Source organism: Rhea pennata, chromosome 8 (assembly GCF_028389875.1).
Source record: "Rhea pennata isolate bPtePen1 chromosome 8, bPtePen1.pri, whole genome shotgun sequence".
NCBI lineage: Eukaryota > Metazoa > Chordata > Aves > Rheiformes > Rheidae > Rhea > Rhea pennata.
Window position 1 is genome coordinate 37,236,608 of NC_084670.1, and position 22,432 is coordinate 37,259,039.

At 54.3% G+C, this 22,432-nt stretch overlaps 1 protein-coding gene across 1 annotated transcript; it reads right to left on the reverse strand.

The window, feature by feature from the left end:
- Nucleotides 1-1,086: 1,086 nt before the first annotated feature.
- On the reverse strand, nucleotides 1,087-21,844 carry LOC134143747 (maestro heat-like repeat-containing protein family member 7). Its single transcript, XM_062582035.1, has 17 exons — nucleotides 21,632-21,844; nucleotides 21,363-21,517; nucleotides 21,061-21,208; nucleotides 20,791-20,969; nucleotides 20,573-20,710; nucleotides 20,357-20,471; nucleotides 19,850-19,990; nucleotides 19,587-19,763; nucleotides 19,344-19,499; nucleotides 19,128-19,229; nucleotides 18,478-18,580; nucleotides 17,492-17,543; nucleotides 4,536-4,633; nucleotides 4,289-4,400; nucleotides 3,234-3,459; nucleotides 2,589-2,726; nucleotides 1,087-1,203 (listed from the first exon to the last, which is right to left on the reverse strand). Exons 1-17 carry the CDS (start codon nucleotides 21,842-21,844, stop codon nucleotides 1,087-1,089), a joined length of 2,370 nt encoding a protein of 789 aa, XP_062438019.1.
- Between the last annotated feature and the right edge of the window lie 588 nt (nucleotides 21,845-22,432).

A 22,432-nucleotide genomic window follows, 5' to 3' on the forward strand; every position in this document is an offset into this window, starting at 1 on the left:
GGAGGCACATGGCTCAGCTAGGGCTGATGAGGTCACTTCTGCCAGAGTATGTGATAGGCCAGCTGCAGGAACAAGGCATGCCAGTTGATTGTGAGGTCACTTCTGACTGCTGATACTGGCTGTGTGAAGAGCAGGTGTGTGCTCAAAGGTGAGGTGCATGCCATAGGAAGGATGTGTAGTTGGGGGGAGGTGTTTGTGTGCTGTGGTTGTGTGTGTGCATGGTGACAGGGGGTGTGAGAGAAATGTGTTGTGTGCCTCTGCAAGATGGGGGTGGGGGTATGCAGCATGGTGGTTTGCAATGCTGCCTGCATTAGGATCTGTGTGAATGAGACGTCTAAGCTCTGTCTCTGTGTTTGTGTATCTGTGTGTGTGTGTGTGTGTGTGTTTGTGTGTGCGCGCATGCCTATGTAGGCACGCGAATGCATGCTGGTGGACGCAGGTGTGTGAACACAGTGTGTCGCACTGTGTGTGTTTGGCTGCGCAGCTTGGCAACTGTATGGGCATGGTTCCTTTCTGCTGTGACACCTAATTCCACGATCACCCATGGGGTTTGTATAATCCATGCAGGTAGGTCTGTCACCAGGCACAGGTCGGTCACTCCAGCTGCCAGCAGCAGCATGGCTCTTTATTTATAGGTGGAGTTTGGCAGATGGGAACCCCCTTTGCAAACAGCTCCACCACTACAACAGAAACACCGACAGCACCAGCTGGAGCTCGCACACGAGGGCACCTCCACTCAGCCACAGAGGTGCCATTGATGGGGGCTGGCCACGCTTCAGGGCCAGGCACTTGCAAAGCAGCAGCTCAGGACCTGTCTTTGGGCTTGCTCAGGTTGCTCCTCTGTCTTGGGGACAGCCGCTGTTTCTACGCATTCCCCTCCGGTGCCGTTCCAGCATCTTCTCCGAGCACTAGACAGAAAGGTGAGCAGTTGTAGGAACAGGGAGCAGGCAGAGAACTGCTGCAGGCTGAACTGCAGCTGATGGCATAGCCTCTTCTTCCCGAGAACTTCCAAGGCTGGTCTGGGCTGTGCTATGCTGTGCTAGAGGCCCCTTGTGCCCAAGCCCGTGACAGGGTGCCATGTGCAGCTTAGTCAGCATGTGGCTGATTGGGTGGGGCCAAGAGCTTGGCCTGAACAGGGATCCAGCCTGCACTGCAACGTGTCTCGGTGGCAGCGCTCTGCCAAGGAAGGACAGACTGTGTGGGCTGGAAAAGGGAGAGCCAAAGAGCGGAGGGATTCTTTTTCACCAGCAAAGACTTTGACATCCTCCACTGAAGAGCTGCTATGGCAGGCAACAACTCCCCCTTGGATGTCAGGAACATCCCATTCAAGGCCACACTTAGAAACATGCTTCTGTCTCATGAAGGTGGTGAGAGTGAGTGAGCCGCTTTCCCCCGATGCTGCCGTCAGTGGAAGTATGGCCACTGCAGCAGGGGAAAGCATCCTCCCTCTTGGGAGATATTTACCAGGGGAGCTGCTTCTGCTCCTCTTGCTTCTGTCTTTTCCTCTCGGCAGTGTACTTGAATGTTTCCCAACAGGCTTTATATGCCTGCAGGTTGTTCAGCACCTGAGCTGCTCGAGGGGAAAGGGGGCTGCAACAAGAGGGACAAATCTCTCACCCACTGGCTGGCATGCTTCCTGCCTCTCCCCTGCTGCAGCCTCGGCACCCAGCCCGTTCCAGGTGTACCCGCTGACCCTTTCAACCCGCAATGAGTTTTAGCACTGGGGGGGCTGCAGAAAGGCCCCTGGGAGGAGGGAGGCAGTACCCCAGCTCATACTAGGTCTCAGCGACTTGCCTCCATAATACCTTGGTGGAGTCATGGCCCCTCAACTGCCCTGGGCTGTGCCTGGAGCTGGCACACACTTACTCAGGCTGGCTTCTCTGCAGCTTAGCTGCTGCTCTCTTCTGCTCCGGTGAAGGAGGGCTCTCAGCCTTCTCCCCTCTCAGCTTGTTCTGTTTTCTTCTGGGCTGGGAGGGAGGATGAGGAGCCCAAGTCTGCTCACTGGCCAACTCCTGCCAAGGAGGAGAGAGTGCTGCAAACCAGAGGGCAAGAAGAGGAGCCGCTTCCCAGGGGACCACCGGCAATGAGCCTGCCACAGCAGCTGCACCCTACATGCTAAGTGCTGAGGAGGGAAGGCACGTCCAACTGTAGTTCACTACTAGCAGGGTGGGCTACATAGGACTAAGCGGTAATTGGTGTTCCTTATAGGTGCATGTGCCCTTCAGCTAATCCTGGAATTGTTTTAGTGATGGCTTCAGAGCGTCATGCTAAATCCATAAAGATTGCAGACTCTCCAAGCAGTGATGCCTCCAGCCTGCTGCCTCAGGGGAAGGCTCGGAAGCATGAAGTAACAAGTAGCCAGAGTTCAAGGAAGGGGCCATCAGTCTCTGCTCTCATCACGGCAGATGGTCCATTGGCTTTGTCCCTTGCTTTTTCTTGGCAGCTTCTGCCTCACAGGGATGTGCAGGCAAACCTCCTGCCCGTCAACTGCACATCAATACTGCCCCCACGGCCTGGAGACCTTCCGCCCTCCTCTCCCAGGCGGAGAGGATCGCTCTTGCCCTGAAGAGTGTCAAATGGTGCCATACCTGGGCCGGCTCTCGCTCCTCCCCTGCAAGGCAGGCTTTCCAGGCAGCCCATTCTGCCTGTGCTTGTTTGTGTCGCTCCCTGTACAAGGAGCCCAGGCTCTGCTTTTGCTCCCACTGTGCAGACAGCCTCCACGTTTCCTGGAGGGACACAGAAACGCCACAGCACACAGCATTAATCTCAGCTCCCGGCAGGGCTTTCTGCAGCTCTTACCGCACTCCTGCACTCCCTCTGCAGCCAGCCTGTCGGCAGGCTTTCACTCCTAAAAGCTTAGGAGGCCCCAGGTTATGCCAGGCTCCTCAGCTGATCACGTAGAACTGAGCGGTCGGTTATGAGCCATGATCTCAACTCTCCATGGTCTAGGAAAAACTTGTACCTTTCCCGTGGCCTCACAAGGTAGCAGTTCCTGAGATTAGAGCAAAAAACACCCCAGGGGAGTGTCTCTGGGTGTCTCCACAACGTACCGGAGGGAATGATACACTGCAAAGGTAGAGCCTAACCACTGTCCTCTAAGAGGATCTGAAGGCCATCACGAAAATATTGAAGGGAGCACCTCTTCAGGCCTCTTTTCAGAAATGCTGTGTGCACGGTGCAGCTTCTGTACGGTTTCACACAGCACAGTAATTGCAGCAACTCAAGGCACGTACCTGCAAGAGTCTCCTGCAGCCCTCGGGAACAGCGAGCACAGCTGTGGACCTGGCTGGAGGCATTGATTTCTGCTTGCTGGCCTCCTTCGTCGTGTGCACTAGCCTTCTCGAGCCCTCGGGAGCAGCGAGTGCAGCGAGTGCAGCTGTGGACGTGCCTGGAGGTGTTGGTTTCTTCTTACTGGCCTCCTTTGTCCTGGGGGAGCTGCCTGGACATGGTGGGAGCAAACTGCGAAGAGACAGCAGGAGGAATCTGCGTGAGTGCAGGGGAACTTTGTTCTCCATGCTGTGCCCTCAAGCTGGGCCCCTGCCTCTGCAGCGGAAGGCAGTTCTGCAAAAGAATTGGCTCTACTTGAGTAGTGGTGTTCACATCAGCAGAGACAGAGATGAGCCCAAGCTACAGCACTCAGCTGTGGCACAACGTGGCCTCGGGAATGCTCAGGCGGCCCCAGTCTAGGCCCCTCTTTATGGGAGAAGGCGAGGGGCAGGGTCTTGTGTAAGGTCAGGCTGGGAGAGCTACTCTTCCAGACTGCCGTGCCATTGCTCTGTGCTCCACTGTTGAGTGTGGTAGTTAAGAAAAGCAGTCCTGCCATTTCTGAATGCCTGGCCCTCTCTTGTGTCTTCCGCACAAGACGTGTGGGATTTTGTGGGAAAGTGGAGGCTTAAAGCAACTTCCTCAGGTGGTGTCAAGACTTGCCAGGCTTGCAGAAGAAGCAGGGCAGAAGGGGTCGTCTCCCGTGGCAAGGTGGAGGGTGGCCACCATCAGGGCCCGGGACGTTTGAGGGCCTTTGCCGTTCTGTGTTGGCTAGTTGGACTGGAGAAGCAGCAGAGGACTGCACCGCACCCCTGAACATGATGCTGATGCCCACTCGCTCTCCTCCCTGCTACCCTCTGAGGTCATCCGCAAATGCCCCTCCATTGGCTCCAGAGCTCAGCCCAGCCTTTACTGGGGTCTGTGTCAGGAAGCCTGATGAGTCCCTGTGGCTGGCCTGGCCAAAGGGACGTCTCTGCTGCAGGGGGACAAGTGTTAACCTTCGTCCTTTGCCCTAGGGTCTCACCTGGCAGCAGTCGTCTTCTCTGTCTCTTCCTGCTTCGGGGCTGCCCCTGAGCCTGACAGCATGGGGAGAGGAAGCTCCTCGCGACTCTGCAGGAGCTTGACCGGATGCCGCTCTGTAAGGAGGAAAGGAAGGAGGATGCTCTTCAGAGCAGCAGCTTGGGAAGTGCATTGGTACCTGGCTGAAGTTACTAGGTGCAAAGGACAGGCAGTGGTCACACAAGCTGGTCAGCAAGGAGCTTGTCCCTTACCTTTACTTCTCCGCAGCTCTCCTTTGGCTGCCTTCTCCCGCAGGGAGCTGCTGGCGGCAGCCTTGGCCGTTGGTTTGCCTTCCACTACCAGCTGAAAGCTGGGAAACAAAGGACAACAGCAGTTGGAGGAAAGGCCACCATGTAGTGCGGAGCAGCTTGTTGGCACCAATCCCCCTCATGGTCAATGGTCATCTGAGACCCCACAGTCTCCGTGCATGGTCTTTGTGTCCGTGCATGGGTGTTTTGGCCAGTCAGTGACTGATGGCTCTGTCAGGCAATCAGAGTCCGTTGTGTGAAAAGGAGACAGAAAGAGCTACGAGCAAGAGGCGAGGGAGCAAAGCAGGTGGGGTGTGAGGGGGGAGCGGGTGTGCGTGGGCTTGGTGGGGGCTGTGGGTGCATTCAAGTGCTGGCGGGTGCCCTCACGCTGGGGCGGGGGCAGCGGTGCTGGCGACGGGGCTGCTTTCATGCAGGAGCTCCCGCAGGGGCTGGCAGGGCTGCGAGCACAGAGCACAGCGCCCCGTCACCGAGGGGAACGGGCCTGCGAGCTGGACGTGCGGGCATGCCCCCAAGCCGCTGGGCCTGGGCGGCTTGGTGGGGTTTGGGTGCAGGAAGCTTTGCCCGTGTTGTGGGTCTGAGATGCATTTTCAAGGATTTCCCGGAGCTGCTGCTGTCCCCGCAGCCCCCAGGTGCTGCTCAGAGCTGCGTCTGGGAGCTGCTGGGCAGGATACGCTATTTCTAGTGCCAGCAGGAGGGATCCAAAATCAGTAGAGTGACTTGGACAACATTGTTTTCTGGTTGTGTGCCTCTACACATGAGCAGCAGCAAGAGCATTTCACCTGAAAGTGTTCAAATATCTTGGTTGAAGAAGTCTAAACCAGCCAGAGCATTTGTGCTAATTTAGCTTCTGCTGCTAAATAAATGGTACAGAATAAAACAAGCTCCATCTGGAAAGGCGGGAGGAGGGGACAAATGGGAGAAAAGTAGCCCACCTGGCTGTTTATTGGCCATCTGGAAAGGCGGGAGGAGGGGACAAATGGGAGAAAAGTAGCCCACCTGGCTGTTTATTGGCTGAAGTGGCTTTATCAGGATTTTATGAAAGGGAAAATGCACGTTAAAAGCGCAAGAGAGGTCTGAGTGTGCTAGTGAGGATTTTTAGGTGTAGATGGGACTCTGTTGTCATAGAGGTGACCTCTGCAGTGTCTGGCTGTTTGCAGTCATGGTAGATGATAAACTCTTTGTGCACCCTCAGGAGCCCTTTACTTCAATCAATGTACAGTTTAGAATAAACTCTTGAATAATCTCTTTGTAACAGTTTGGTGTGTGTGTGTATGTCTTTTTACTTTTTTTGTTTGTTTGTTTGTGTGTTTGTTTTATGATGGCAGAGGTTCTTTGTGAAACTAAGGCTATTTCTAGGAGCTCTGTGGGTGTAAAAAAAAATCAAAAAAGCCAGGAAGGGGTTAATCCTTTCCCTGTAGACTAACCTAAAGTATTAATTCTCTAGTTATTTAATTTGCTAGTTTGCTGGCTGCTACTGGCTCCGCTTCAAAGGCTGTTTTAGGGGACCTGGTGTACTTGTACCTTCCAGCTGGGAAGTTTGGTCCCTGCCGACCCTACTGATCCTTTTGGTTACGGGAAAGAATTTACTTAATTCCTAAGAGTTTCAGACTTCTCAGGTGTAAACAAGCAGATGCTGAAAAACCCCCAGGGATAGCAGACTTCCTTTTTTTTTTTTTTTTTTTTTTCTGTCCCTGAGGATGTGGTGTACGTGTTTGCTCTCACTGTAGCCTAATGGTGCTGCTCCAGCCTACCTCAGGCCGCAGCGTGAGGCATGTGTTAGGCCCAAAGGCTGATGTGAACAGTCATACCTCTGGTGACGGTGAAAGTACTCGTTTTGGGGGGAGTAGGGGCATGTACAGGGTCATCCCCAATGTCTGTGTATTTGCTTGGTATTAAGAGTCTGCGTGGTTTTAATGATAGTCCTTTCCAAATGGAGAGAGTCGCCCTGCTGACTGGCCTCTAAAATGCAAGTGAGCATCTTGAGGACGTCCATTTGTAACTCAGCGTGCTGGTCTTTAGTTTGAGCAATCTAACTGTGCTTGGATGCCAGTGTGGTTGGAAGTGTTCCTGTTTTCCCTTGCAGGATAACACGCAGCTTTGCAGTCATCCTCCCCAGTAGATCTCCAGGCACTTTACAGAGGAGGTGCAGGTGGTTTCCCCCTTTTCCAGCTAGTGAAACTGGCCCAGAGAAAGAGAAGGGCTCCTGGCAATGCGTTGAGGGTAGAGAGTGGGAAAGGACCAGAGCTTTTCTTTCCCTCCCACACTTGCTGCTCCAAAAGAGTAGTGCTGGAAGCTGCTGTGATGTTTTCCCTTGTTCATGCGTGCAAGGGAGGTTTTAGCCAGACTGAGCACAGCAAAAAGCCCTTCTGTAACCCACAGGTGGAATCATCAGAACAGAATGTGAACGACACTGAAACAGCTCATTTCTGTCTTTCTCCGCTTCTCCCAGGCGTTACAGACCAGCAGAAAATACTCATGACTAGGGCAAACGAGTGAAGCAAGTCGGTGCAGAGGTAAGCTTGTGTTGCTTATCACTTCTTTTTTAGGGGATGGTGATTGAGTATATTCTGCCATAACTGTTTGCACTCTTCCTTGTGTGTTGTTGAGTAAAGAATGCTGTGCTGCCAGTAGTTTTTTCCTGGGGGAAGGGGGAGCACTCTTCAACAAAGGGCACTTTCCCAGGGGTTGCCTGCTGCTCCTTATTTTGTTTCTGTGCCATTCTGAGCAGTCTGCACTGCACTGTTTCCATCTTCCATGTCGGATAACCCTCCAAAGCCCACAGTGCATGGGCTTAGTTGACTGACAGTACAAGACTGTGGCATGTATTTTGTCTTTGCATACGTTTGTTGTGAGGTACGGGGTACATCTCGTTGACTTTCATCTCTGAGGATGACATAGCAAGTTACCCATGGAAGTGAGAAGTCAGGATCTCAATCTCAGCTTAATAGCAATATGGGGAGTCTTTGCAGAGCTTCTTCATGCTTGTTGAAACCCATCCAACTTTGTGTCTCTCTGGCCTCTCTCTAACTGTGGAAGCAGTAGTACCTGGAGGCCCAGTTTGAAAGCGGTCATCCCTATAAAGGGCCTTGGAAGCTTGGAAAGGGAAGAATTGGTTGTGTGTCCAAAATATCCCTCTTGCACTTCTGTGTGTGAGGAAGACTTTTTGCACTGTGTGCTACTCAAACAGTCTTTCCTTGCTTACTAGCACTTGGCTTGGAAAAGGCTAGGAATTCAAGGGTTTACTGAAGCTTGCAGAGTCACCCTTCACCCTGAAAAAAGGGAAAACCCTCTTTTTTTTTTTTTTTTTTTTTTTTGGTGAATCCAGCCTCAGCAAAGAAGGAGATGCTATTGCAAGTCCAGATGTTTTCTCTCAACAGACCCATGGGCTGTTTGCCTGCCTTAAGTACGCTTGGTTGCAACATGGCTGTTGGCACCTGGTCAAACGCACACCATGCACCATGTTGTTGCAACTGCGTGCCTGCAGTGTTGTCATCTGTTTCCACTTGTGTTGTCAGCTTGAGGCTTTAGCTCACCAGCCTCAAGTTCTTCCAGGTTCCTATCTTCAGTGCCTTGGTGTGAGGAATAGCTGCTGTGGTTGGCTGAAAAATCCTCAGTGTTGTGAGGGCTGCAGCATCATGTGGCACAAGAGGCGCTTGCTGAGCTTGTGTTCATTCCTGAGCTGCTCTCTTGTGCTTGCCAGTCCTGTTTTCTGTCAGCTTCCTCTCTTTCCCCTGTTCACTGCTGAAATGAGAACAGCCTGAAACAACCATGCCCCTCCAAGTTAGGAGTGTGAAACAAAGAACCAGGCTGCTGTTGCTACCTGAGTGGCAAGCTGAGGAAGCCTGTGAAGTTTTGCTCTGAAACACTCTGACAGTTTCCAGGCTCTGACTGGACAGCCTTTTTAATGGGCCTTGTTTCAGCTGACTGGTGCGTCCAGGTTCTTGTGCTCGATGCTTTCCCTTGTGAGCCCTTTTTGCTCTCACTGTGTCTTCTTAGTCCATGGTGAGAGAGGGGTCACTGCTGCACTGGAGGAAGGCAAGCCAGAGGAGACCATGAGCAGTGCTTTTAACCTCACTGCTACCCCCAAGGACATCCATACACGAAGGAACCTTTGCTAATTGAAGGATGAGGTAACATTTGCTGCAGTGCATTCTCATGCAGTGTATATGGAAAAGTCCCCCTTGACTGTGTATGAGCTTTCTTTTCCAAGGTCTTTGCTAACACCCCCTCCCCCCCACCAGCTCTTGGAAATATCTTTGTTTGGGCTCTGATTTTGCACCTTGAAGAGCATGGCATTTCTGAAAGCAGCTGTACTTTTTGTCTGCTGCTTCTTCCCAGAGTTAGTCATACTTAAGTCCAAATTGACTGGAGCGGGTGACAGCTGTTCCTAGGAAATGCTGTAGAAGTAGCCATGCACAGCAGTCTGGGCACAAAAGCTGCGGCTGTCTTTCTCTCAGGCAGCTGCCTGCCCCAGTTTTGCCAGGAGAGAAGCGTTTCAAAGCTTTTTTCACCCTTGCTTGTCTTTGCTCTCCCATGTGCCGCTTTGTATTGGTTCTGCAGAAGGCGGAGGGACCTGGGGAAGGCTGTTAGCTGTAACTGATTTACTGCTGTCATGCGGTGCAAGTGAAGTACTGTTAAAATCTACCATAATTTCTTTCTAATATCTGACTGTGGTCTTTAGAATTTCTCTTTTTTTCCTGCAGCAGTGGATTTTTCACTGCATTCAGCAGGAGTGAAAAATGAACCCGAGTGCAGTGTGTGATTGCAAATTCTCCAACATCTGTTCTTAAATATTGATCAAGAGGACACAGTGCAAACCAGAACATGATGTAAAGACGATGAAAGATCTTGAGGTGTTCGGTGATGCAGAGAAAGTAAGTATTTATCTTCCTCTTTTTGTGTGAGTAATATATTTCACACAGCCAAATAGTAGTGCTAATTTCACGGAAATAGCTTGTCCCAACAAGTGTGGCAATCTGAGAGAACTCTTTATTTTTCCTGTCTCATTCTAATACCCTACATACTGATAAGTATGACTGCACTAGATAGGTCCTCCCTGATTAGAGGATACATCTTCCTCAGAAAATGTGACGCAGCAGTGAGAAGTTGGTATAGGCACTTTGTGCTGCATTCTCTGAATTGCCTTCTTGTGTTTTTTGTGAATGGACATGGTTAAGAATCAGCTGCTTTGGGACTTGTTTCTCCACTCTGAATCTTATTGAAATGATGGCTAGGGTTGAAATAGGCAAGAAGATTGCCTGGTGCCTTCCATCACCTGGGTACAACCAGCTTTTAATCTCTTGTGATTTGCTCCTCAGATACTAAATCTTGTTCCTTTTGCACAAAAGAATGATGTGTGCTCAGGCAGTGGGGTTAGGCTACAGGCTAAAAGGGCACTGCTTAGCTTCCTGTGCCTGTCCGTGTGACTCAGGTGTGGGTTCCTATTTGCCTGTATTTCCTTGACCTTTCATGCCCTTGCAAAGAGTCTCCTGGGTCCTGTAGTCCAATCACCTGTAATAGGCAGAAGCGTCCAAGAACTGATTTTATAAATTGACTGAAGCTCCCTTGTGAGAGATTTCCTTGACTGAGAGCCACATGCAGAATTTCCTTTTCAAATCCAAATGGCATTTCCTGATGGTGTCTTTATGGGTGTTTGTCCTTGTGGCAGCATTGCCTCTGAGCGTAACTGGCTTTCTGTCCCTAGAGCAGCTTTGATTGTACGTAGCAATCCTACATTCTCTGTCTTCGTTTGGCTATGTCACATTGAATTCTCCTAGTGCGCTTTTGAATGACTGCCACTTCATTTCAGGAGCATCTTCATAGGCTGCCTTTGTAGCTTTTTGTTGGAATCTCAGTTCCTTTCTTTCTTTTTTTTCTTTCTTTATCTCTCTCTCTTTTTTTTTTTTTTCAAATGAGAATTCAGAATTACCCGCAGTATTTCATGTGATATGCCTCAAGTGCCAGGAGGAATACTTCCCTGTCTGCTGGGAATGGGAAACTGTTCCTTTCTTCACGATTCTAGCTGTGGATCACTACTGTGTAGCTAGCTGGTGCACTCAGTTGTGTATGTGGATAAGAATTTGCAGCAACGTCCACATTTCCTGAAGCCTGGTTTAGAGGAGAAATCCTTGTGGTTAATCCTGCGTGCCAGAATGGAGTTGCTGTTCTGTCCTGCCGGGTGCTGCCTGCAGGTACCACAGCCCTGTTGTTTGCGGCCACATCTGGAGTAGCATGGGCAGTTGTGGGCTGCCCAGTACAAGAGAGACAGGGAAGTACTGGAGCTAGTGCAGCAGAGGCCCTTCTGAGATGCTGAAGGGACTGGAGCATGTCTGATGTGAGGCAAGGCTGAGCAAGCTGGGACTCTTCATCCTGGAGAAGAGAAGGCTGGTGGGGGATCTTATCAATGTGTGCAAGTAGCTGAAGGGAGGTGGTAGAGCGGATGGGGCCAGGCTCTCTTTAGTGGTGCCCAGGGGTATGATAAGAGGCAACGGGCACAAACGGCAGCACAGAAGTTTCATCTGAACATGAGGAGAAACTTCTTTCCGATGTGGGTTAGTGAGCACTGGAACAGGTTTCCCAGAGATGTTGTGGAGTCCCCTTGGAGATATTCAAAGCCATGCGGACAGGTTCCTGGGCAACACGTGCTCTAGGTGACGCTGCTTGAGCAGGGAGGTGGGACTAGATGATCTCCAGAGGTCTCTTCCATGCTCAACCATTACGTGATTTGGTGAGCTTTAGGATAAAGGGCAAAGATAGATTCGTACACGTCAGCGTTCTCTCTGGATGTCTTGCGTCCTTTTTTTGGACGTGTCCTGGGCCATGGATCAACATGTTAACAGAGAGAGACAAGGAAGGCCGTGAACTGAGTTTCAAAGTACAGGCCTTCTGCTTGTGTACATTATATCCATGCATCCAGGCCAAAACCAGAATGTATCATCTCTTTTGAAAACAAGGACAACTATGTAGCGGCATTCCAGTGATCCTTACTTGCTTTCTGCCTAATATGACAACTGTATGCTAATCTTCTGTGCATATGGAGAGCCTTCATAAAGTTACTGTGTATGCACCAAGCGTGTGTGTGTCAGATTCTCGGCGTTTTTATGACTGCTCCTTCCTGTTTCTTATCATGAGCTGCATAGGAACTCTCCAGGAGGAAAGAACAAGACAGAAACTTAAAGATCTGATGAAGAAAATGAAGAAATCACTCACGCTCAAGATGGCACTGCAGGGTAGTTCTGTCTTTCACGTTTTTTATGTGTTCTGGCCAAAAGCCTCCTCTGGAATGATGGAAAGGAGCTGTCTGTAAGAAAGTTGTAAACGGCGCTCCCAGGGAGTCTCCAACAGCCTCCTTCCACCATCCTTGGATGTATGGAACATAAATGATAGTTGGTGCTGTCCTCTGGGCTTTCCATGTGCCAGGAAGAGCCGGGTCCCATCTGTGCCCATCCAGCTGGCTTCAGCAGGTATGTGGCCACTGTTCCCATAGCTCTGCCACTCCATGTGTCCAGAGCCTGGAACTGAAAAGGAGACAACTGCAGAGAAAGACACGTAGCCAGCGATCCCTGGCCCCAGCATCTCTTTTCCTCCCTGACCCCAGGGCAGGTGCTGGTGAGCAGAGACATATCAAGGCCTGCCTTGAGCTTGCTGCCTCCTACCTGCAGTCCATTTTTCTGCACTGGAGAAAAGTGAGGACACCTGGGCAGTTATAGCACAGGGCTGGTCACTTGGGGACTTGATTTAGTTCAACCGAATGAAAATCTGAGTGTAGCAATAGGACCGGCAGGTACTGGTACCTTCCCCACTGGAAGCAGGAGTGAGACCTCTCCCCAGGGCTAAGGAGCTAGACAGAACATTTTAGATGGACAGAGAAATAAAGGAGGTCTCATTCAGGTCAGATGTCGCAGGATTGGCTTCTGGGGGCATTTCTATGGTTGCCGTGATGTGACTCCGGTCCCTTGTGCTTAGGGCAGTTACAGAGCCCTGTGTGCAGCTTTTCAGCCTGGGGCTGAGTCCCATAGGGCTGAAACCTTGTGCTGAGCAGGTACCGATTCCCAGTGGAAAGGCATCTCAGTTTGAGTGCTCTGAGAGAGCAAAGAGACTCTCTGGCTAAAAAAGGGAGAGCCAAACATTAGCGGCATCTCGTAGTCTTCAGCCAACCAGGACTTTTAAGGTCCCAGATTGAAGTCTTGGTTGGAGTGCCCAGCAACTCCCCCTTGGCTGGAAAGTGTCTCGCCAATCCTGCTGCCTTCCATCCCATGAAGGGTGTCAGGAATAGACCCCCCTGCCCCCAGCTGCTGTTCATCATGGAAGAAACAGCCTTGCCAGGGAGGAGGGAAAATCCACCCCTATTTGGAGAGTGATGGGACTCCTGGCCCTCGTTCTCCCTTTTGATCCCTTTCTACTTTCTTCTTCCCATTTCCCCCAGAAGTTTGTTTGACTGTGTGAGGTGTGTCACGAGCCTGTGTCATGAGCAATCGGAGGCTGTATCCAGTCCCACGGCAATTGGTTTTTCCAGGCTTTTACTGTGAGCTGTTGCGCACATTTTCTCTTTCAGTGGACTCCCCAGGTTGCCCAGATTATTTGCATGTTGTTTCCCTTGATTCAGTTCTTTCTCCACACGTCTGGTCTATTACACAACGGAAAAAATAGAGTGCATTGTAGGCTGAGGAGCAATCAGAAAAAATATCCCTGAAAAGCACAGAAGCCATCAAGCAGATTATAGTCACTCGCAGGTCATCCGGCCTTACTCTTTCCTCTTTCAAACCAAACTCAAGCTTCACCCCAGAGCCACTGAAGCCAATGGAAAGAGTCATTTTCGTAGGGTGTTTTTTTTCCCCTCCTTTGGTGTGCTTGAGCATTTGTTCTAATGCTTTAATAAACAAGTTAAACTTGCAAATACATGTTCTGTCACTAAAAAATCATAATTCTGGCCACGCTATCTGAGATAGAACAAAAAAGAAGTTTTGTGGAGCTCTCGCCCTGGAGCAAGCCCAGGTACATCCGGCTCTAGCCACTTGGCAACGGGCAGAAATGCCTTTCTTGTCTGGTTGTTTCAAACTGTTAGCAGAAGCTGGGCACTCCACTGTTAAGAACATTTCTTCCTCATTTTTTGGAGGATCGGAAGTCTCAGCATATGAACTACTGGTATATTTGGGGTAATTGGGCATTTGAGTGTCCTGTGGGATTTGGAAACTCGAATAAGGTAAGAGGGCACAGGAGAGACCACCTCTGGACATGGAGTCCAGTTTAGAGTCCCAAGCTTCAGACTGATGGGGCACACCGGTGTGAGCCCAGGGGAAGCCCCTGAGCTGTTTGAGAGCTGGAGCACAGGATGTGTGAGGTGAGGCCAATGACACAAGTAGCAGCAGGGAAAATTCCCTACAGAGAGTGCCAAAAGCCTTTGAAGCTTATGGGTGGTCTGACAGAGACAGTCAGAGCTCGACCCTGCCAGGCCCTGGGAAACTCCCTCTGATGGCCTCCGCTTGCAGCAGGAGGCTGGAGCAGAGACCTCCAGAAGCCCCATCCCACCCCAGCTGCTCTGTGGCTGGTTGAGTGGCTTTCTTGCCAGGCCCCACTGGCTTCATTGGCACTGCCTGCACTAGCCTGTCTCTGGAGATCTGCCTGACACCAAGTAGCATGAGGAGAAAAAGCTTCCAAGGGTTTTATCTGAAGCAGAAAATGGCTGTTGCTGACCAGAGTTTGTGTGGGCATGTGGGTACTGTGGGACACGACGCATTTCTTTTGCACCCAGGACACAGCCTCCATCGCTCTCCCTCTTTGCTCTGCACTAGCCCCAGTCTCAGGCGACCTGTGTGGCACTTGCATCCACGCTGTTCCTCTCGCTGCCCTGTGACACAACAGCAGCAGAAAGCTCTGTGCAGAGCCCAAAGCTCAGAGTCCTGAGCACCGAGGGCCATTGCCTGGGGGCTGAGGTGTCCCTGAGGGAGGTGATGCCAGTGGGGGAAGGAGAGTAGTGGGCAAGAAGCTGCACAGGGCAAGCAGCTGCCTGTGCCCTGCCACCAAGGGCTTTCCCAAGGGGTTGTGGCCTCGGCAGAGCCAACTCCAGAGCGCTTACTGCTGTGCGTTTCAGTGCTGCTTGCTGTGCCGGGACAAGGCCGTCAGTCCCAGAAGAGCTCTCAATTTGCATACGTTCCTGGTTCCGCCTCTGGTGTGTGCCTGAAGGAAGAGGATGACTTCTCCTCATCTTTGGGCTCAGAGGCAACCTGCCTGGGGAGAGCAAGAATGTACAGCTGTGTGCCATCAGCTGGTGATGCTCAGGATCTTGGTGCCCCGGGATGTATGAGGGGAAAGGGTTTGGGGTGGGGGGATGCTGCCAATGGCTGCGAGCCCCAAGGGATGGGACCTGCAGCTGGCACAGCAATGGGACAAGGCTTGCTGTGGGGCTGTAGCAGCAGGGCTGGGCTTGGGGCCACAAGAGGCAGGGAGGAATGGAGGCAGCCGGGTACATGGCAGAAAGGGTACATGGGTTGCCCACTGGGTGTGGGAGGGGGCTGGTGCTGGGGCCACCCCTTACCTCCTTGCTCGGCCTCCATGCCCCAGGGCTGAAGGCGGTAGAGCAGGCAGAGGAGACGTCAGCCCTGTGCCTTTGGCACTTGGAAACGGAGAGGACCAGGCATCTCCCCCACGGGAGATATGGGAGAGGGTAAATGGCTGAGAGGCACCATGGGCAGGAGGGTCCTGCACAATGGGGCAGCTCTCTGCACTCACGCTGCACACCGCAGGCACAACTCGCACAGCAGCTCCCTTTGATGGTGGGTGCTGGTGATGTGCTCCTTGCTGACCTGATCATGACGGCCTCCAGCCAAGGGACAAGCTGATGGTTTTACTTCCATGAGCAATGGTGCTTCAAGGCAGGCTGTAGCTCTTATCCCAAGTGCCTCCGGTCACGGGAGAGGCCTCTGGCAGAGCTTCTGCAGGAACTGTTGGAGAGGGAGTCACATTTCCCCCTGTTTCCTGAGGACCTCTGGCTGCAGGGGAGGCCTCTGGCTTTGTTCCTGTGCTTGCTGATGAGGCAAGGGACATGCTGTCCCCTGCATCCTGAAAGCCATTGGCCAAAGGAGATGCCACTGGCTCGGCTCCTCCGGGCATTGCTGGGTCGAGAGGCGTGCTCTCCGTGTCGCTGGCTGCCTCCCTGGCAACATCTCTGGCCTTGATGTCAGGCGAACGGGGCACCTTCTGGTGGCACATCTCTGTCTGTGAAAAGTCTCCTGAGGCTATGTCTGACCCAGGTCATGCATGAGGAGGGTTTTCCTCCAGCTCCTCCACCTGTAAAGGCCCTTCCTGATCAGTCCAGTCTGCTTGCTCATCCTGCAGCGCTCCCAGGCCTCTCTTCCCTCTTCTCACCTCCCGTCCCTGCTTGGGCAGCAAGGAGGATCCTAGAGCAGTGTGAGGTCAGCCGGAGGTGTGTTGGCATCCAGCCACGCCGTTGTCAGAGACAAGCAGGGGGTGGAGCTGCGGGGCTGGTCCCTGCTCTTTGCCCTGTTTCATTCCAGTGATATCTATTGAGAATAAAGCATACTGAAGGGCTAGCTTGCTGCTGTTGGGGCAGGGTTTGGGGGCAGCTTTGGCGGTGTTTAAGGCCCTGGGATAGGCTTCAGAGAGGCTGTGGAGTTGGTGAGGGTGCTGGAGCAAAGTCTGGAGGCATTTAGGGTCTAAAGGGCATGTTCAGGCCCTCAGCAGGCCCTGCTGAGAAGGAGGAGGAGGTCCATACCCAAGGGGTGCTGCATACATCTGGATGCTGATGCTGCACATGGTTCTGGGCATGCAAGGAAGAGCCCTGGGGGAACGGAAGAGGAGGAGGCACAGAGCAACTTGTGGGGGACACCAGAAGAGGCATTGTGGAAGCATTGACCTCGTCAAGACCCTCATCCCAGAAGAGCTGTGAGGGACACCCACAGCCCAGAGGAGTGGCAAAATCAGGCTGATGTCGTGCTGCGGGAGACATCCAGAGCCGCGTGCAGCACATGGGTGTCTGGGGAGATGCTGGAGGTGACGTGGGACTCGTGCAGGATTGCAGAGCCTGTGGCTCAGGGGCAGCTGTACAGGGGGAGCAGGGCTTGTGGAGGCTCTGTGAAGGTTCATACATCTGTCCTCAGGGTACTGAGGAGCACGAAAGGGCTACTCAGAGGGGCCTGAGCTGCACAGAAGTGTGCACAGAAGGGCCAGGGGTGTACAGAAAGGCACATGGAGGCTACTGGGGTTTTCCAAAAGCTGCATGGAAGGGCATAGGACATGCAGAAAGGCGCACAGAGAGCCCTGGGGTGCACTCAAGGGCCCACAGAAGGCCCTGAGGTGCACTGAAAGGTACATGGATGAGTCCTAATGGGGCTGCAGGGCAGATCACGTACACCTACAGATACCCCAGAGGTGGCTGTGAGTGCACCAGCTTGCTTCCTTTACCCTTGAATTCGCCGCAGGGCCCGACAAGGCACACTCGCTCCCATGCCCTCCATCACCTCCTGCTCTCCAGCTGCATCCACCTCCTCTCCATGGCATCCGCACTCCTCCTCCCACACTCACCTGCAGCCCCCACCAGTCCCACCTGCCCCAGCTTTCCAAATGTACACAAGAAAAAGCCTTGTTTTAATATGGGCATGAGCAAATGCAGAAACAGGGCTTCCCAGGCAAGCTGTGGCATCTTCTTGCTTGTGGAAGTCCGATGAGACGTGGCCTGGAGCTACCTGCTTTGCTGAATGTGCTCTGCACTGGAGGTGGACCGGTGATTCGGGTATGCTGAATTATGGGAAACTCATCCCACACTGGTTCTTCAGCCTTGGTGCCACCACTGCCAGGCTCTCAGCAGGCGAGCGAGCAAGGCTCGGATGGTAAAGCCTGACGGGGATGCTTTCCTGGGCTCTCGGAGGGCAAAGGTTGTGTACGTTGCCAGGAAGCGGACTGTGGGGCTGCTGTCATTCTCCAAGCGCTGAAGTACTGTGGTGGGAGGAAAGAGTGGTGATCATGGCCTGTATCAGCAGAGCCCCCAGGCCCTTCCTCGAGGGAGGGCCAAGGGGGAGCCAGGCACCAGGAAACCTGCCTGTGCTCAGTGATACTCCAAATGTTCCCCAAATTCCCTTCAGGAAGGTAGGCAAGAGCCCTCCAGCCTTGTGCAGGGCACGGGTGCTCTCTGCCTGGCCAAAAGCATTGGCCCTCAAATGCCCCAGAAATTCCCTGCATCTCCAGGCCCAGGCTCCTCTCACCAACCCCTGCCAGCCCTGCGTGCCCTATGTACAGCTGCACATCTCCTCCAGGTTCTCCCCGTGCCAGTCCAGGAGCCGCCCAGCAAGCCCTAAGCACACACAACCCATCACAAGGTGAGAGCCAGGCCAGGAGAGAAGGATCTGGGGCTGGGTAGGGGGACATGGACTTTGGGGCAGAGATCTAGTGCTGGGGAGAGGGACCTAGGGGCTGTGGAGAGGGACTTGGGGTCTGGGCAGATGGGCCCAGGCATTATGGAGAAAGACCAAAGGACTGTTCAGAGGGTCTCAGGTGCTGGGGAGAGGGATCCAGGCATTAAGGAGGGGGTTGTGGGGGCTGGGGAGGGGGATCCAGGGGCTTGGGAGAGGGATCTGGTGGTGGGGAGAAGGTCGCAGACGCTGAGGAGAGGGACATGGGCTCTTGGGAGAGGGCCAGGAGGGCTGGGGAGAAGCACCCAGGTGTTATGGAGAAGGACCTAGGGACTGGGAAGTGGGTCCCACATGCTGGGGAGAGGGACCTCGGCATTCAGGGGTGAGGCGTGGGGAGAGGAACCGAGTGCTGGGGAGAGGGTCACGGTCATTGAGGAGGGGAACACAGGCTCTTGGAAGAGGGCTGAGGAGAAGGATCTTGGGGCTGGGGAGAGGGTCGCAGGTGCCCGAGGGGTTCTCACCGAGGAAGTATGCCGCCTGCTCCCGCAGGGGCATCCGGGGATCCTCCAGGTACCGGCAGCTGCAGCTCACATACTCGCTGGCTACTGGCCCGGCATTCCGCACCTGCAGGGACCCCCAGTAAAGGTGCTGGCACCGCTGAGCCTGCTCCCCTCTGTGGGACACCTATCCCCTCTCTAGGACAGGCGTTGCCAACACTGGGTCCATCCCCCCCTCCCAGGACAGGTGAGGGTACAACCAAGACAGGGGCTGGCACGGCCGGGACAGGTGTTGGCACTGATGGAAAAGATGTTGGCAGAGAAGGGCCAGTGGCTTGTACCGCCAGGACAGGGGCTAGGACTGCCAGGAGAGATGCTGACACCTTTGGGGCAGTGGTTGGCACCTCTGGGAAAAGAGCTAGCCCTGCTTCAGTAGGGGCCAACACCTCCAGGGAAGATGCTGGCACAGCTGGGACAGGGATTGGCACTGGCTTTGCAAGCAGTCAGATTGCAAATTGTCCCAGGAGAAGCAACCTCCAGGACAAGGGCTGGCACCTGCAGGACAGCTGCTGGCACTGCTTGGACAGGGGCTGGCTCCCAGGAGAGGTGCTGGCAACAGCGGGACAGGGGCCAGCACCTCCGGGACAGGCCTGGTGCTGCTGGGGCTTCCTTACCAGGTACTCGCCAATACCCCAGATCTGTGCTCTCTCGGCCAGCTTCCGGAGCTGCTTCCAGCGTAGGAGCTTTGCAGCGTCCACGAGGACTGCCTGGGCCGCCTTGGGAGGAGTGGGGAGACGGGTGATGGCACCACAGCCAGGCCAGGGACACCCCACAGCCGCCACCCAGAGTGTCCCCCGGGTGGCCATACGGCCTGCCACAGTGCCCTGTACCTGTGCCACCCCGGGGTGTGGGTCACTCAGATGCAGGAAGAGGGGCAGCAGTCCCTGGCGTGCCACCTGCTTCATCTGCTGCCTCTCGCTGCCTGCTGCCCGGCTCAGCAGCTCCCCAAAGAGCTGCATGGCCAGCTCCCGCACCGCTCTGACCTCCTGTTGGGGCAAACACGGCAACGTCAGCAGTGGCGATGGGGAGTAACCGGAAAGGGCTCCCTAACAGCTCCCTGCCGCCATCCTCACACTGGAGAAGAGGGACAGAAGGTCATGGGCCAGGTGCACAGCTAACCGGCTGCTTTGCGATGGGGTGATGTGGTGCAGCACGTTACTCAGCACCACCAGCGCTTTGGCATCTGTCTCCCCGTCAGCGTCCTGCAGCTGCTTCACCATGTCCGGGATCAGCTTCTGCATCTTCCTTGCCTGCAGCGAGACATGCAGCATTTTCCTCAGACCACTGATGGTGGAAATGCTCTGTACAGAGGCACGGACAGCAAGCGCTCACTCACTGTGGCGGGTCTCTCAGAGAGGAAGAGGAGGCCGCGGAGCGCCAGCCAGCGCATGACTCGGCGCTCGTTGCCCAGCTGCTCCTGGCAGAGGCTCAGTGCCACCTCGTCATCTGCCGCGCACAGATCAGGGCACTGCAGCAGCTGCAACGGCACAGGGCCAGTGTGGCACAGGGACCAGTGGCCACATTCCCACTGCCACCTCCCACTTGGCCCCAGCCCCAGCCCCAGCCCCAGCTCCAGCTGGATCCCCTCATCACTGCCCCCTTGTGCACAACCCCTCCACCCCATCCCTGTGCCCTCAGCGCCATCCCCATGTCCCCATCCCCTCAGCCTGGCTCCATCTGCAGCCCTCTGGCCTTTCTTCAGAGCACATGGAGCGCTGAGCGCCAGCACAGAGGGTGCGTGAGACACAGGGGACAGCTGGGGACTAACAGAGGCACCAGCAGGGTCCTCGTTCTGCTGTCACCAGCCACCCCTTCCCACTCATGCCAGCACCTCACAGCCTACCTCGATGAAGAAGGCCATAGAAGGGATCTCCTGGCACCTGTCCTTGCCCCTCAGGGCCACGCTCAGGTTCAGGAAGACCTCAGTACGCTCCTCCAGGGGGTTGCCCTGCATCTGCCTGGCAATGGGCAGGAGAGTCACCGTGGTGGCCAAGACCGATGGGCAAAGTGCACTGGGACCCCGTGGTGGGACGGGAAGTAAGGACCGGAAGGGGCTTACCTGGCCAGCAAGGTCACCCCCGTGAGGTGAGTCTCAGGCTGGCTGATCATGTCCCAGCCACCTCGCTGCTGCATGGCAGTGACCTGCTCCCTATAGCCGCTGCAGCACAACAACGCCTGCATGGCTTGCACCACCACCCTGCGCAGGGAGAAGAGCACTGATCTGTCATCCCCTTCTCCAGCATGGGCACTGGGGGACAGACCGGGTGGACAGGGTACCTGACAGGCCTGTGAGGCATGAGTTTGCCCTCACGGCTGAAGGCAGGGATGTCCTCTTGCGCACAGACGATGGTAAAGGACAGCTGGAAGAAGAGCGCCAGGTAGAGGCGGGGGAAGAGTGCCTTCACCTGCTGCTTGCACGTGTGCTGCAGGAGGATGATGTTCAGTGCCCGGGTTGCCTGCAAAGACACCAATGGCAGCCCTCACTAGTGCCACAGCTGCATGCACGGGGAGGCTTCCCTCAGCCAGCAAGCCTGTGGGGCAACTCACGGTCAGAGGGAGGATGCAGCTGAGGTCCTTGATGGTGGTGCCCGGTTTGCAGAAGGGCCGCTCCTGCAGCACACAGAGCAGCTCCTGCAGCACCTTCTCCGCTGTCAAAGACTGGGAGACCATCACCTCCCACATGGCCACGGCAACACTGTGAGTCCAAGCCAGAAAGGGTCAGGTCAGCATTGTGGCATCCTGCTGACCCTTGCCAGCGCTGGCCTACCCGGCGGATCTGTGAGGCCTGGAGGGAGCAGAGCTGCGGCCCTGCGGCTGCTGCACTCAGGCTGGCAACAGGGGAAGTGTACCTGTCACAGGTCGGGGAGCAGCTCAGCAGGCCAGTGACCACCTCACTGGGGTAGTGGCATGTCAGGCGGAGAAGGAAGGTCTTGAGCATGTCCCGGGCTGCGGCCTCACTGATGCCTGGCAGGTGCTCATAGATATGTGCCACAGTCAGCTGCAACTGGAAGAAACACAGTTTGTCACCAGCCTGCTGCCACAGGAAACCCCTTTGCCTGACAAATTGTGCTCTAGAGCCCCGTGCTTGGGGGTCATCACCAGTGGGCTGGAGGCTTACGTGTTCTGGCTTGGCAGCGCAGTATCCCATCATATCCTCGAGCACGTGTGTTGCCGCTGAGGTGTTGTAGGCACTGCTGTCCTTCATGCCCTCGATGGCCCTAAGGACCACATCTGCCTGCTCAGCCTCCTCACAGGCCTCCATGGGGCAGCTTGGGGGTCCATCCTCCTCCTTGACCCCAGTTCTCATGGAGACGCCAGGGCATCTCTCCATATCGTCAACCCAAGCCTCTTTTGGGCGTCTGGGGGGTCTGGCCTCCTCCTTGACCCAGGCCTCCATGGGGTGGCTGGGGGGATGGTCCTCATCCTCACCCCACACTGCCGCAGGGCGGCTGGGGTGTCAAGGGGGGGGAGTGTCAAGGGAATGGGGCCGAACTCTGTTTAGTGCTGCCATGCGACAGGACAAGAGGCAATGGGCAGACTGTCTCTACCACAAGAAAACCTGAACATGAGGAAAAAGCAGTATTTTCAATATGTGACCTGTTACAGACAACCTTCCTCCTCACGTCCCAACCCTGCCAGTTCTCTCATCAGCCACTGGAGACTTACATCACTCCTGTTAAAACCTAGCCTGTTTCCATTCGAATCTGTAGATGAATGTTGCAGCTCCTACGCACCAATTCCTGCTTGTTCTCCTTAGAGAATTGGCTGCAGACATAGGAGGGTTTTTCTTAATTGCAAACAAAAATAAAGTAAGATACAGTTTAATACAAAGGCAAATGCACTCCTCTACTGTATGTTAAGGCCAAGCTGCCTCCAGTGAGGGCCACTTTCCACAAGAAATTACCTTCCTTGGACTGTT

What these genes read in the sequence shown, in the direction of transcription:
- LOC134143747 (XM_062582035.1), bottom strand. Translation starts at nt 21,844, where the DNA reads ATGGAGAGATGCCCTGGCGTCTCCATGAGAACTGGGGTCAAGGAGGAG. An exon ending in GCGCTGCCAAGCCAGAACAC is followed by an intron (nt 21,518 to 21,631) that starts GTAAGCCTCCAG and finishes TGTTTCTTCCAG; the next exon opens with TTGCAGCTGACTGTGGCACA. An exon ending in CTATGGCCTTCTTCATCGAG is followed by an intron (nt 19,991 to 20,356) that starts GTAGGCTGTGAG and finishes GTGCCGTTGCAG; the next exon opens with CTGCTGCAGTGCCCTGATCT.